The sequence below is a fragment of the Choristoneura fumiferana genome, chromosome Z (genome assembly GCF_025370935.1).
Source record: "Choristoneura fumiferana chromosome Z, NRCan_CFum_1, whole genome shotgun sequence".
NCBI lineage: Eukaryota > Metazoa > Arthropoda > Insecta > Lepidoptera > Tortricidae > Choristoneura > Choristoneura fumiferana.
The window spans coordinates 44,996,279-45,010,098 of NC_133472.1; the positions used below are offsets into that span (position 1 = coordinate 44,996,279).

Here is a 13,820-nt window from a genome sequence, read left to right on the forward strand (position 1 = left end):
AGGTATACCGTAGGCGACAGGCTAGCAACCTGTCACTATTGCACCGTGTCTGTCAAACTTAAAACCTAAAATTGCTAAAAGTGGCTTCGAAGCGGTAACGTTTCGTGTGCTCTGCCTACCCCATTTGGGAATAGAGGCGTGATGTTTGTGAGTGTGTGCGTGTGTGTGTGCTACGTATACGCTTACCACTACGGACTAAAAAAAAACTCAGAAATCTACCCAATAAGAAATATAAAAGTATTGCCCGCTGAATGCATCAATCCTAGAGTAAGTTCAGTCTAAGTTGTTGCTTTGCCCTAGCAGGGTCCATGTAGCACTGTAATATTTATTTGCCATCTCATAATACCATGGCTGCAACGAATGAATAAATAAATAAATAAATGATGTAAGATAAAGGCAATTCCAGTCATGGGTACTCAATGTTTCGGTTACACGAGTAATGAAGAAAATATGAGCGGCTAAGTGGAAGCCTCTATAAAATTCCAATGCCTTAATGACTTCACTAAAAAAAGTCGTGGCTTAGTATACTCAGCGGCGTAAAAGAGATATCGAATACAATTGCGAACGTGCGCGTTAGACAATACCGCCTCGGTCAGATCAATGAGTATTTAGCGTTTTATGGTGGTAATTGGTAAGATTAAAATAAATAAGTATATGTAGAATTATGAGTATGGTCCTTGTATGGTCATTACTATGTGTGGTTTATTAAGGATTGGCATTATAGCACTTACGAAACGCCAGTGTTGCCATGCGTGGCGCGCTTGACGGAGCCTGAGAAGTGAAAAAACTTTTTAAAACTACTTTCGGATAGCAACAAATGTGTTTGTCTATGTTTGTTACTCCTTCACTCTGAAACGGCTAAACGGATTATAGCTGGGCATTTGGAATATTATTATATTTTTCTTCTTCTTCTTCTTCTTTGTCGTGTCGCTCTTGGCAGAGCGGTCGTGGTCACATTGAGGCGTCCGCGTCGGTGGTAGAGGCGGACACAGCTCTCCGTACGATCTCCCGCCATACCCTTCTGTTGGCAGACTGTCTGGCACAGTCAGATACGCCGTTTCCTACAGCGGCCTTCACTTGATCAGTCCAGCGCATAGGTGATCTGCCGCGCGACCTGGTTCCCTCCACCTTTCCCTGCACGACTAGCCGCTCTATGGAGTCGCCATCCCGCCTGGAGACATGTCCAAAGTACTGCAGTATGCGCGACTGTACTATGGTCGATAGACGCTGAGTGATGCCAAGCTCCTGGAGTATGGATGCGTTGGTGCGGCAGTCCGTCCATGATGATTATTATATTATGTGCTAAGTATTCCAAATGTCCAGATGGCTATTTTTTATATCAATACTAGCACTGGCTGTTGCCCGCGACTCCGTCCGCGTCGAATTTGTTAATCGCTATCCCGCGGGAACTATGCAATTTTCCGGGATAAAAAATATCCTATCCTATGTCCTTCCCCGGGACTCAAACTATCTGTATACCGAATTTAATTTCAACCGGTTCAGTGGTTTATGTTTGAAAGGGTAACAAACGAACAAACAGAATAACTTATAGGCTTTCGCATTTCTAACATTAGGGGCATCTTTCTGTTTAGTTTTAGTTTTTGTAAATAAGGGACCCCATTCCATACATCCCTGTACTATTATTGTTCTTTTCATGTATTTTTTTCTTTAATTTTATACTGTAGTTTTAAAGTATTTTATTTGTAATTATTTTATTTTGAAAAATGACTTTCTGCCACGTTTCTTGCGGCGCATTCTTCTTGGCAATGATGGTCTTTACGAAAGCGGTGGTAGTTTAAAAAAAAGACGTGTAAAAGTGCCCATTGCGGCCTATTTACTGAATAAATTTGGGCTCCACAGAAAACCAGCGTTACTGCACATAATGTGCGGCAACACATGCTGAGTGGAGACCCTTTTTGGTATCCTGCCGTGTCACCTAGTAACATAGTTTTAGTGCTAGTTCTAGTCTTAGTTTTAGGTGATACTTTTTGGAGCCAAAATAAACTTTTCTTTCTTTCTAAAATGATTTTAACCCTTAATAAGGCCCCAGAATCAAAAACAGCTATCGAATACATACCTGACAAAGGTTGTTTTTAAAGCTAGTAGTGTTTTCAATAATTACAATGTATATTGTAACTTATAACTAACAAAATAAGGTTGAATTTCTAAGTCTATGCATGTGGTAGCTAAATCGCCTCTACCTTTTTAAGGCTTAATTTCACTGATGTATTAAACTGGTAAATTTAGAATTTTTGAGTTTTGGCCCGTCTTCTGCCCTTTGCCTGGAGGCTCTCTAGCTTTTTGTAGCCGGCCGCTACGTGCTACGCCGTAGCACTCCGCTCGTAGCTCGTAGCGGGGTCAACAACCAGGCCCCTATACTACGAAGTGCTAAATTCGAACTTCGTATTTTGCCGTCCCGTTGACGCTTATGTAACTACGAGAGTGAGATAGACGATACGTACGAAGTTCGATTTTCGAATTTCAAGATGACATTGACATTACATAGTTCGATATTTCAAAAATGGCTGGACCGATTCTAATGTACCATCTTGCTCGCTAATCCTGCCGTGAAGCAGCAGTGCATGCACTGTGTTTCGGCGTGGAGAGTAAGACAGCCGGTGATATTATTGGCACTTGAGGTATCCCATTTTAGGCCTCTAGGTTGGCAACACCAGGGGTATTGCAGATATTTATGGGCGGTGGTGATCTCTTACCATCAGGAGACCCACTTGCTCGTTTGCCATCCAGTAGAATAAAAAAAAACTCAGGTGGAAACGCAGGCTATAAGGGAGAGTAACCTACATTGAACCGGCGCTTAGATTGGACTGCTTCTGTATTTCCACCAAATTGCACAATTTATTTACACTGGCAACAAACACTGTTTGTGGCGCTGTCATCGCTTCACTTTTTGTTGCCAGTGTAAATAAATTGTGCAATTTGGTGGAAATACAGAAGCGGCCCAATCTAAGCGCCGGTTCAATATAGGTTACCCTACCCTATGTTCTGTGATAGTAACAGAGTTTTAGCGACTGCGCGGTCGCTGTCTGTAACAAGGCCAATCGGCTTAGTGTTAAGCCGAAATAGCTGGTTATATAAGGTTTTATATAAGGTGTTTATAAATGAAAACCTCGGATACCCCAATAGTACATTTTGTTTTAAATTAGTTTATATGCATTTATTTTCGTATGTTTTGCTAAGTCGGTAATTCTACTTAATTTCTAACTCTACACTAGTCATTTGTGCTTGAAGATTGCGCTTCGCTGTTTTTAGAACAATAAAACAATAAATTAAACTGATGAAAATGCTATAACTAAAAATTTACGCTTTTCGCAATTTTTCCTAGACGTTGCTTCGTACCAAATTGCAAGATTCTGTGTTCACGGGAAGTACCCTGTAGGTTTTGATTCCCTTGCGAGTGTCGAAAATTTGCAGCATAAACGGCTGTGTGATCTTTTGATTGCGTTGGCTTAGAAGTTTGGTTTTTTCACAGCTCCAAGATACAGTAGACTTGAGTATATGATATGAATTTAAGCTTGATAACTCAACACGCTCCTGAGAAAAAGGGTACAGTGTAGTATAATTGATTCTACTCTTGATTCTGGACAAACTAATTTCAGCCATTGCTCTTATATTTATAATAATAATAATAATTTATTTATTTATCAGACAACATAGATCCATTCATTTGTTAGTACAGTCACCAGCATTAATATCTGCCACAGCGGAGCGTGCAAAAATATCTGACACGTCCTTCCGGCCCTAGGAATAGAGTCGTATCAGATATTTATGCACGCTTGTTGTGTCAGATATTGGTGCTGGTGACTGTACATACACACTTAAAAACTAAGTTAGACATGTTTAAAATTAAATTAAAAATTAAAAATTAATATGAAATGTCAAATACATAAAACTTTAAAATTACAATTACAGATCAGACTTGACGTCAAAAAGAAATACATTTCTAAAAGTTTGTCACCAGGCATTTTTGACAACATGTGTTTTGGTCCAATGGTGCAATATCGGACAAGATACATCCTCCGATATTGCACATAGAAGGCTGTTACTGCTGCCCCTCATCCTATCCATGGCTGATGATATTCGTTTGCGTATCACGGCTCCAAAACTATCAGTACGCGCCTCCGCAAACATGCCGGAACGGGGGCAGCCGCAACAGCATCCTGAAGGTGTTGTTATATTGGACCTTTAGAGCATTGAATGACTTTTGCACTTGAGCACTGAATGATTTATGACGAATTGCATATCCTGAAATTATAAACCTATCTAGTGTAACAAAATTATTTAAATGTTAATGCTGCTCCTAAATATTTGAACACTTTGCCCACTCCGATATATCTGATGGTTACTCCATTTTTTCCGTGGATGTCGTAAGAGGCGACAAAATATATAGGTTAAGGTATACCGTAGGCGATAGGCTAGCAACCTGTCACAATTGTACCGTTTTTTTGTCAAACTTTCAACCTAATATTGCTAAAAGTGGCTCCGAAGCGGTAACGTTTCGTGTGCTCTGCCTAATACAGCGGAATACAGGCGTGATGTTTGTGTGTGTGTGTGTGTGTGTGTGTGTATGTGTGTGACTCCCAACAAAGAGTCAAATGTGTATCAGATACTTTCAATATTTGTAACTTCCCATGACCCAAACAATTTATTAATCTTTGCTGTATTGATCAGACTTTTATTCAGGTATTCTTGACATGTCAAGAACACGATGCACCTGTAGTAACTGGAACAGGCTGAAACTTTTATTATAGTGTTAATGCATAGAGGACTGGATGGCCTAGTGGTTAGAGAACCTGACTACGAAGCTTGAGGTCCCGGGTTCGATTCCCGTGTCGGGGCAGATATTTGTATGAAAAAACGAATGTTTGTTCTCGGGTCTTGGGTGTTTAATACGAGTATGTATTTAAGTATGTATCTATCTATACAATTATATTTATCCGTTGCTTAGTACCCATAACACAAGCTTTGCTAAGCTTACTTTGGGACTAGGTCAATTGGTGTGAATTGTCCCGTGATATTTATTTATTTATTAATGCATGGACAAAGCGGGCGACATGTTTTTTTTGGGATTGGGTCACCTTTAGGTCAAGGATACTACGTTCTAGATTTTGCTTACTGGTTTTTAGTTTTTAAATTTTATATGACGGATAGGAAATGGAGGCGTGCGCAGTCGGAAAAATTAATGTGATTCTATTTAACTGACTAGAAAACCCGGCTGCAGTTTCACAGCAGAACTGTCTACACCACAGTACAGAAAAGTGGTCTACACCCTGATGAGGTTTATGAGCCTACATTCAGTATGAATACAAAGTTTAGGAGCAGAAGTAAAAATAACTACATTTAAAAAAATATATACGTCGTTGAGTTTCTTGGCGGATTCTTCTCAACAGAGGTTTTTCCGAACCGGTGGTAGATTTTGTTTTGACATTCATAAGTGCTTGTTATAGCCTAAATTGAATAAAGATATTTTCACTTCTCATGCTTGTAAAGTTCGTGTTTATGCTGGATCTAGGCGACATAAAATGACTTTTTATGCACTAGTGCATAAAATAAAATTTTCGCCTAAGACCAAGGTAATGAGGTGTCAACAGCCACAAACAAAGAAGTGTATATATATATATATATTCATAATTTTTAATTTATATAAAATTAAAAATCAATCAAATCAATCAAAATAAACCAATAAAACTAAAAAAATATAATTAGAAAGAAAGAAAGAAAGAAAGAAGACATTTATTCACTGACACACATATACAGCAAAATTAACACAAATAAAATAAAAAATTACAGAAAAACACATGAAAACATTAAATACAATATACACAATGTTGTGTGTCCCCGCGAAAGTGAAACGGTCGCTGACTCAGCATTATGCTGAAGCGTTAAACGCCTGCAGCGCTGATTTTCTGCCAGAACCGTCTGTGACTCACGGAACGATACACAAATATAATAAATAAATAAACCACTTATCTATACATACACAAATAAACTTAAGAGAAAAAATAATAATAATAACTATAACAAACCAAGAAATAAATAAATTACAACGAACAATAATTAAAAGAAAGAAGAAAAAATGGATTGTTTAAAAACATCAGGCCGGCATATCAATGTGGTTGGCATGTCAAAGTGCTGGATAGGGAAAGGATTTTTGGAGCGTCAACAAGTAATCCTTCAGCTTGCGCTTGAAGGTATACCCACTACACGCTCCTTGGATAGGGGAGGAATATCATTCCAGCACTTGGACGCCGCAAACTTAAAACTTCCGCGGAATGCTGCAGTCCGGTGCTTGGGCACAAGAGCCATTGCGCTCCTGCGCTCACTCCTCGACCAAACAATTTTACTATGGAGGTACAATGGGGTCCTTTAAATTAAATACTAATACATGAAAAATAAAATGTACATTGTAAGAGAACAATTGTTTCCACTGTTGCTATTTCGTTTCCTCGCCATCGAAGTGAAAAGCAGAGTGTAAAACTCGAGCATTAAACCCATTTTCCCCTCGAAGTGTCTATCCACCCTCGCCATACTTGGGTGAAATGGATCGTTTGATGCTCTTGTTGTACAATCTACTATTTGACTTTAACTTCAATTCTTGTTTGTGCAGGCGGAGGGCGAGGAGGTTAACTTGGACGAGGAGATGGACCGCGTGGTGTGGGGGGAGGGCGCGCAGCCGCTGGACGCGGCGCGCCTGCGCAGCGAGCCGCGCCGCGACAGCGCCGCGCCGCCGCCCAGAGGCGAGTGCCCCACTCATACTCATATTCATACTCATACTTATACTCATTTGAATTCGCCTTCGCATTCGTATTTGCATTCGCGTTCGTGTTTGCGTTCGTATTCACATTCGTGTTTGTATTCATATTCATGCTAATATTCATACTCATACATACTATTCCTAATAGGTCGGTTGTTATACTGCGGAATCGCTTACTTAGGGGCGTATTGACTTAACAGTTCCTCTTTAAACATGAAACTACCGTAAAACTCACTTATATTTAATGAAATCAACCCGGATAACTCACTGAAAAAACGTTGAGCTAAACTCGATTTAAGACGCGAGTTACCCGGATTTATTTCATTAAATACAGTTACTCTTAAAAGACATTGTTCTGTCAAGTTTCTTGCGGCGCATAATATTAACTCACACTGACAGTTATACTCATACTCATACCATACTCAATCTTCTATAATATTAGTATCTATAGGCTATTATAGGGCCTACAGATGTTACAAAAAAAATCCGTTTAGGGGCATACATGTCCAAATGTCAGAAAGTCCAGGTGTCACATTGTCCATGGTCAAAAAGTCCGAAGGATGAAACGTCCTAGTGTCTAAAAGTCCTAGCGTCAAAAAGTTCATGGTCAAAAAGTCCGAAGGATTAAACGTCCTAGTGTCTGAAAGTCCTAGCGTCAAAAAGTCCATGGTCAAAAAGTCCGAAGGATTAAACGTCCTAGTTCTGAAGGCCTGAATCCCATAATGTCTCATTGTATAAAAATATGACTAACACAACTAAATGATAAATATAACTGAAATAGATTAGAGAGCTAGATTGCTCATCTGCATTATTTCCAGTCTGTTATCTAACACCCTGAGACCTATCCTCAGTAAGATCCAGATGCATCTATGATGCTTCGTACATGTCATGTCGAGTCGACAAGAATTGACCAGCTGATCCAGTCATGCAGATGGACTGGGGCCTCATTCTACATTGTCTCTTTCCATATTGTTATCGTATTGTCTACGTGGTGGCAGCTCTTATTGACTTGACAGTAAAGGCGATCGAGTCGAAAACAATTCGATTGCAATAGGTGTAAACAAAACCAAATTAAAATGAGTGAGACCCCTGGACTCTCGGACATATGGACTATCCGACATTAGGGCATTATAACCTTCGAACTTTTTGACAATGGACAATGTGACACCTGGACTCTCGGACATATGGACTATCCAACATTAAGGCATTATAACCTTCGAACTTTTTGACAATGGACAATGTGACACCTGGACTCTCGGACATATGGACTATCCGACATTAAGGCATTATAACCTTCGGACTTTTTGACCATGGACAATGTGACACCTGGACTTTCTGACATTTGGACCTGTATGCCCCTAAACGAAAAAATCTAACGATCAGACTGCACCGTTCGACCAGTAATTTATCGTATCGTATGTAAGAAAACTGTACGATTTTGTACGATTTTTCAAAACTGTATCCGTCTTTCGACTGGGGCAAAGGACTCGTATGTATTAGGCACTTGTCCCACCGCCGACGATGAGCGAGAAGCGAGTAGAACGAGTAACTAGAAACGAGTGGGCGAGCAGCGAGAAGCGAGTATAGTTTTGTCGCTCGGCTGTACGCGAGTGTTCGCGTGCGACGGGCGATTACTCGCTCCACTCGACTCGCTCGTGCGGGGCGGCCGCTAAGCTGACATCGCTGAGCGAGTATCTATAGCTCAGCGAGTTTTATAGCTCTTGTCGCTGCGACAAAAGATGTAAGAGCGAGTTCTCGCCGACAGTGTGAACAGCCAGCGATCAACTATTAATATATGTGTCTCTTTTACTCACACAGGATCTTATATCTTTTGTTCGTTTCTTGAGCGAGAAAATAGTCGATAGCCAATCGTTTCCTCGCTGGCGGTGAGACAAGTGCCTTATAAAGTGTGCTCTCTACAGAACCAGCGTTGCTATACATTACGTGTGGCAACACTTGCTGAGTGGAGGGCTTTTTGGTGTCCTATCGGGTCACCACGTAACTAACAGCCTTATTCATAAAAGGTTAGAGCCTCCTTGAAGGGTTCTTGAAGGCCCGATGCTAATAAACATGATTCATAAACGTCTGTTAGCGCTAATCAGTCGATCAAGGCTCTGCTAAAGTTAGAGGACCGTAGACCCTCCTTTATCTCCCTGCTAAGCAAAACAAGTTTGAACAGCTGACTTTGACGAGCAAAAAACCGTACCGAAGATAATATTTTTAGTGAAGGGAGAGTTACGGGAAGATTAAAAATCCTCTAAATTAGGTATTTATTACTGCTACTTTACTAACAATAAAAATGAAAAAAAAACTAGGATGATTAACATAATTACGGCTTTTTGCACTTAGGTACAACATAAACATGCGGATCGGAAATGGCGGGAAAACAAACATCTCGCTTTTTATTTTTTAACCTGCTAATTTGCCATCACTGCTGTCAATTCTTTTTTTTAAATTATCGATGAGACCATTTTTTGTCTTTGATTTGTCAAGATGGCCAACATAACGCGTCTAATCCGTCTATCAGCAGCTCAACAACTAGCAGACTGCTAGCAAGCGTTTATTAATCATACTTCTTGACAACCGTCTAACAATCTTAGGCACTTGTCTCACCGCCAGCGAGGAAACGATTGGCTATCGACTATTTTCTCGCTCAAGAAACGAACAAAAGATATAAGATCCTGTGTGAGTAAAAGAGACACATATATTAATAGTTGATCGCTGGCTGTTCACACTGTCGGCGAGAACTCGCTCTTACATCTTTTGTCGCAGCGACTAGAGCTATAAAACTCGCTGAGCTATAGATACTCGCTCAGCGATGTCAGCTTGGCGACCGCCCCGCACGAGTGAGTCGAGTGGAGCGAGTAATCGCCCGTCGCACGCGAACACTCGCTTACAGCCGAGCGACAAAACTACACTCGCTTCTCGCTGCTCGCCCACTCGTTTCTAGGTGCTCGCTCTACTCGCTTCTCGCTCATCGTCGGCGGTGGGACAAGTGCCTTAATCAGTCTGCTAAGCAAGAGACCGATCAAACCTCAATTAGGGTTTTTTATGAATAAGGCTGTTAGTTTTTATTGTTAGTTTTAGTCTTTTTTTCTATACGGTGCAGTGGTGGTACTGATGGAACCAAATAAATCTTTCTTTTATAAATTAAAACGGATGAGTTAAGACTATAAATTGTTATTGCGTTGCGGTCGAAACTGAAGTGAAGATGTGGTGTAAGAATTTACGATAAATCATACCAATCGAACGGTACAGCTGATGGTAGGATTTTTGTAGTGTCTGTGTGCTCTATTATTTAAAAGGTCTATGCTATGCTGCGGGCTGGTGCAGGTAAAATCTTATGCACGCGACGCGCGCAGTTAGTGCTGCTCATACTATATTTCCACCCGCTCCGCGCAAACCGCGGCAGCTAGCGCAGGCCTTTAGAGGTTGATGTTAAGATGTTCTGTTCCCGTTGTCCACAGACTACCCTCTGGCGTCCAGCAGCTCGGACCTCACCACCTCCGACCCTCATAATACCACCACAGAGTCACCAAGACAGGTCCGTGGTTTTTTTTTAAGTAGTCTACACACTGTAGACCGTTATATGTCCTACTGGGCAAAGGTTCTTCCCTATTTAGTATGCAACCCTATGTATTGTATGTATTTTGTATGCTATGTTTTGGAGGCCGCTGTAATGTGGTCGAAACGTTGAGGTAAATATTAATCGTGTTTTTAGAGTGGTAAGTCCCGTTTGTGGTTTTTTAATTACTTACGTGCAACTGCCTAGTTTAAAAGTTTAAAAACAAGTATGAATATGAATAAAATGAATATGAATAATTATGAATAATATGAATATGAACGATAAGAATACGAGTAGGTATGATTAAAGTTAATTTATTAATTAAAATTCAGTTGTTTCCAGCTAAGTAAAAAGAAGCTCAGGCATTGTAATGTTTCGTATCGATCATGTTATTATTAAGACGGAGACGTCGCCGCCGCACGCAACTGCCAAGCAAAAATAGAAATATACTTACTCCTCCTACTGTACAGTCAAACGGTTTCTCAGACCGATATAGTACAGTCGAGTTCATAAAGTTGTGAGCAAAAATTTGATCGAAAATTTCTGAACACGACTCTGTTGTTAACGGCGAAGAAGCGTGTTCAGATATTTTTGATCAGATTTTTGTTCACAAGTGTACAAACTCAAACTCAGAACGGTTATAGAGATAAATACAAGGTGCTATTTATTACTGAAGACCTTGGGACACCTGAACTGCCTTTTTTTAAGTTAGTTTAATGCAAGCATTATTTTGAAAAATATGCGTATGTTTTGCTAAATCAGTATTAAGTCTACTTCACCGCTTCACCGTTTTATGAAGAAAAAAAATTGCCAGGAAAACGGCCAGTATTAAATAAACGTTTTGTTATTAATATTATTATGTAATTTATAATGTAATTAAATTTGACTTTGACTTAATTAATTTGAATTTATTTGGTTTGCAATAGATAGTCAGTTTAATTTGAAATTAAACAGAAGTTAATTAATTAGGCAGTGTATATGAATGTCATGGACATTAATGTAATTTGATTTAATGTTATAATAATACATCTTATCTGCTTACTACCATAGTCTCATAAGAATATTGTATACACTAACAATACTTGGATCTACTCAGTTATCCGAAAATAAATTATTTACATTTGATTTTTTGATTAAAATTATCTAAATAATATGCAACCTCGCTAAGACATGTGCCCTGTAAATGAGGGATTTCAAAAGAAAAAGCAACTTAGTTTTAAAGTACAGTGTACTTAATTGATCCTCTCGATTCTAAACAAACTACTTCCAGGTTTTCAGTTATTTAACACCTTGTATGAAATATCGTGTGCTTGCTGAGATTACTTGTAGCTTTGCGGGTTTCTCGTAGCGGGCTTCAGCTACGACGCGTAGCTCGTCAAAGTTCGTAGGCGGCTACGAAATTCCATCAACTCTTATGTTCCGTGAGAATCTGCTTAATTCACTTCAATAGTGAATACGCAGGTAGTTTTTAATTATTCAAATAATCCTCGCGAGCCTCGCTTACTTTATAAAAACAAATTGAAACTAACAATAACGGCGGAATGTACTTTCATCATCATCATCATCATCATCTCAGCCGTAGGGCGTCCACTGTTGGACATAGGCCTCCCCCACAGACCTCCAGTTGCTTCGGTTGGCAGCGGCCTGCATCCACCGTAAACCTGCGGCTTTAACCAGGTCATCCGTCCATCTTGTTGGTGGACGTCCTACGCTGCGCTTGCCGATCCGCGGCCTCCACTCGAGAAGTTTTCGGCCCCAACGGCCATCCGTTCTCCGTGAATGTACTTTATAAAGCACAAATTATTGTGATAAAGGATTTTAAGAATGTTCAATAATTCTGGAAAGAAGCATGTCTTAAAAATGACTTATAGTGTATTATCTTGGTGGGGAGGTTTATGTCTAACAGTGGACATCCTTGGGCTGACATGATGAGTGATGTTACCTTGCCCCCCCCCCCCAGACGTCGTCGGGCACGGCGTCGACGAGCCCCCGCGACGACAGCGACCGGCACGTGCAGTTCGATGGGCAGCAGCCGCGCGACGTGGACCTCGACGACGCGAGCGAGGAGCGACGCGACCAGCGCACCGCGTGAGTACCGGCCAGGACTTTAAACACTGTTAAAAAGTGGTAACGTTACAAACTGTCAAACCGATTTAACGTTAAATGATAATTAACGTTAAACGATTTACCGTTACTTATACAAATTTTTACCGGTATAAAAAATGGTAACGTTATCAGCTATTCATTAAATTAACGTTCAAAAGTATCGTTAAATCATTTTAACGGTATTTATATAACTATTTACCGGTAAGCTTGGGTAACGTTAAATGGCAGATTATCCTCATTTATCGAGCGAGTATGCACGCGCTAAATTGGCAACACTCGATAGCATAGCAAAAATTACCGATAGTGTTACTTCGGTATCGTTATAATAATGTGAATTGGGTAACGTTAACAAGCCCTACAATGTAAAGTAAATTTACCGGTAAAAATAACGGTAATTAGGTAACGTTAAATAATGTTAAGTTATCAATTAACGTTAAATTTTAATACCGGTACTAGGTATTTTTATGATTTTTACCGTTATTTAACGTTACTTATAGTGTGAATTTGGTAACGTTAACAAGCCCTAGTACCGGCCACGGAACCATCGCCGCGAATTTACCGGTGCCAAATTCGAACTTCATATGTTGCCGGGCCGCTGACCCTTATATTTAATACGGGAGTGAGAGGGACGGTACGATACGAACTGCGATTTTCGAATTTCGTCAGCCCCAGGGCTGTACTGCCTAACGGCTGAGCGCTCGCGGTTGCATTCATCTCTTTCTACCCTCATCTTATTCCGCTTGACAGAAAGAAATGGTCGTGCAATGGTTTACTAATGATTCGGTGAAAATTATTTAGCAAATTATTAGCTCCCAAACTATTTATCCCATATTTTTGTTTAGGCGAAATGTTATTTCCCAACTCAACATTTCGCACTGATATCATTTCCCAACTAATCATTTCATAAATTATTATTATGCAAATTATTACCTGGGATTATTTTAAGATGTCATTTATGTCTTGGTCAAATGTATTGATTGGCATACCTTAATTTAGCAACAAATTGAATGGTATCCAACCTACTTTCCTAGTGGCAGCCTGTTATTCTGGCAGCTATAAAAATAAACCTAACATCGAACCTAAATTATCCAAGTCGCTTCTGCTCCGAGCCATCTTGCTCGCTCGCTTCGCTCGCTCGCACAAATTTTGAAGTAAAACTTTGCAATATAAAAATTGGCCAAATGTTATTTGACAATTTGTTATTCGCGTAAGCCAATCATTTGCTACATAAAAGTGTGATGAAGTAAAATTTTGCAATATAAAATTGTTGCGAAATAAGAAAAGTGCGGAGTAAAGTTATACCAACGAATTGTTTGCCAAATGAAACTTCGGCGAAAGATTGGTTGCTAAGGGAAATTTGGCGAAACATATTTCGCC

At 39.9% G+C, this 13,820-nt stretch overlaps 1 protein-coding gene across 3 annotated transcripts in view; it reads left to right on the plus strand.

The window, feature by feature from the left end:
* Positions 1–13,820, plus strand: part of Ae2 (anion exchange protein Ae2) — a 130,972-nt gene that overhangs the window by 57,422 nt on the left and 59,730 nt on the right. For all 3 annotated transcript variants that reach the window (XM_074101310.1, XM_074101302.1, XM_074101317.1), the window contains exons 2-4: positions 6,626–6,755; positions 10,240–10,316; positions 12,298–12,425. In XM_074101310.1, coding sequence (XP_073957411.1) covers positions 6,659–6,755; positions 10,240–10,316; positions 12,298–12,425 — 302 coding nt within the window. In that variant the 5' untranslated portion in view covers positions 6,626–6,658. The remainder of the gene's footprint in view (positions 1–6,625; positions 6,756–10,239; positions 10,317–12,297; positions 12,426–13,820) is intronic.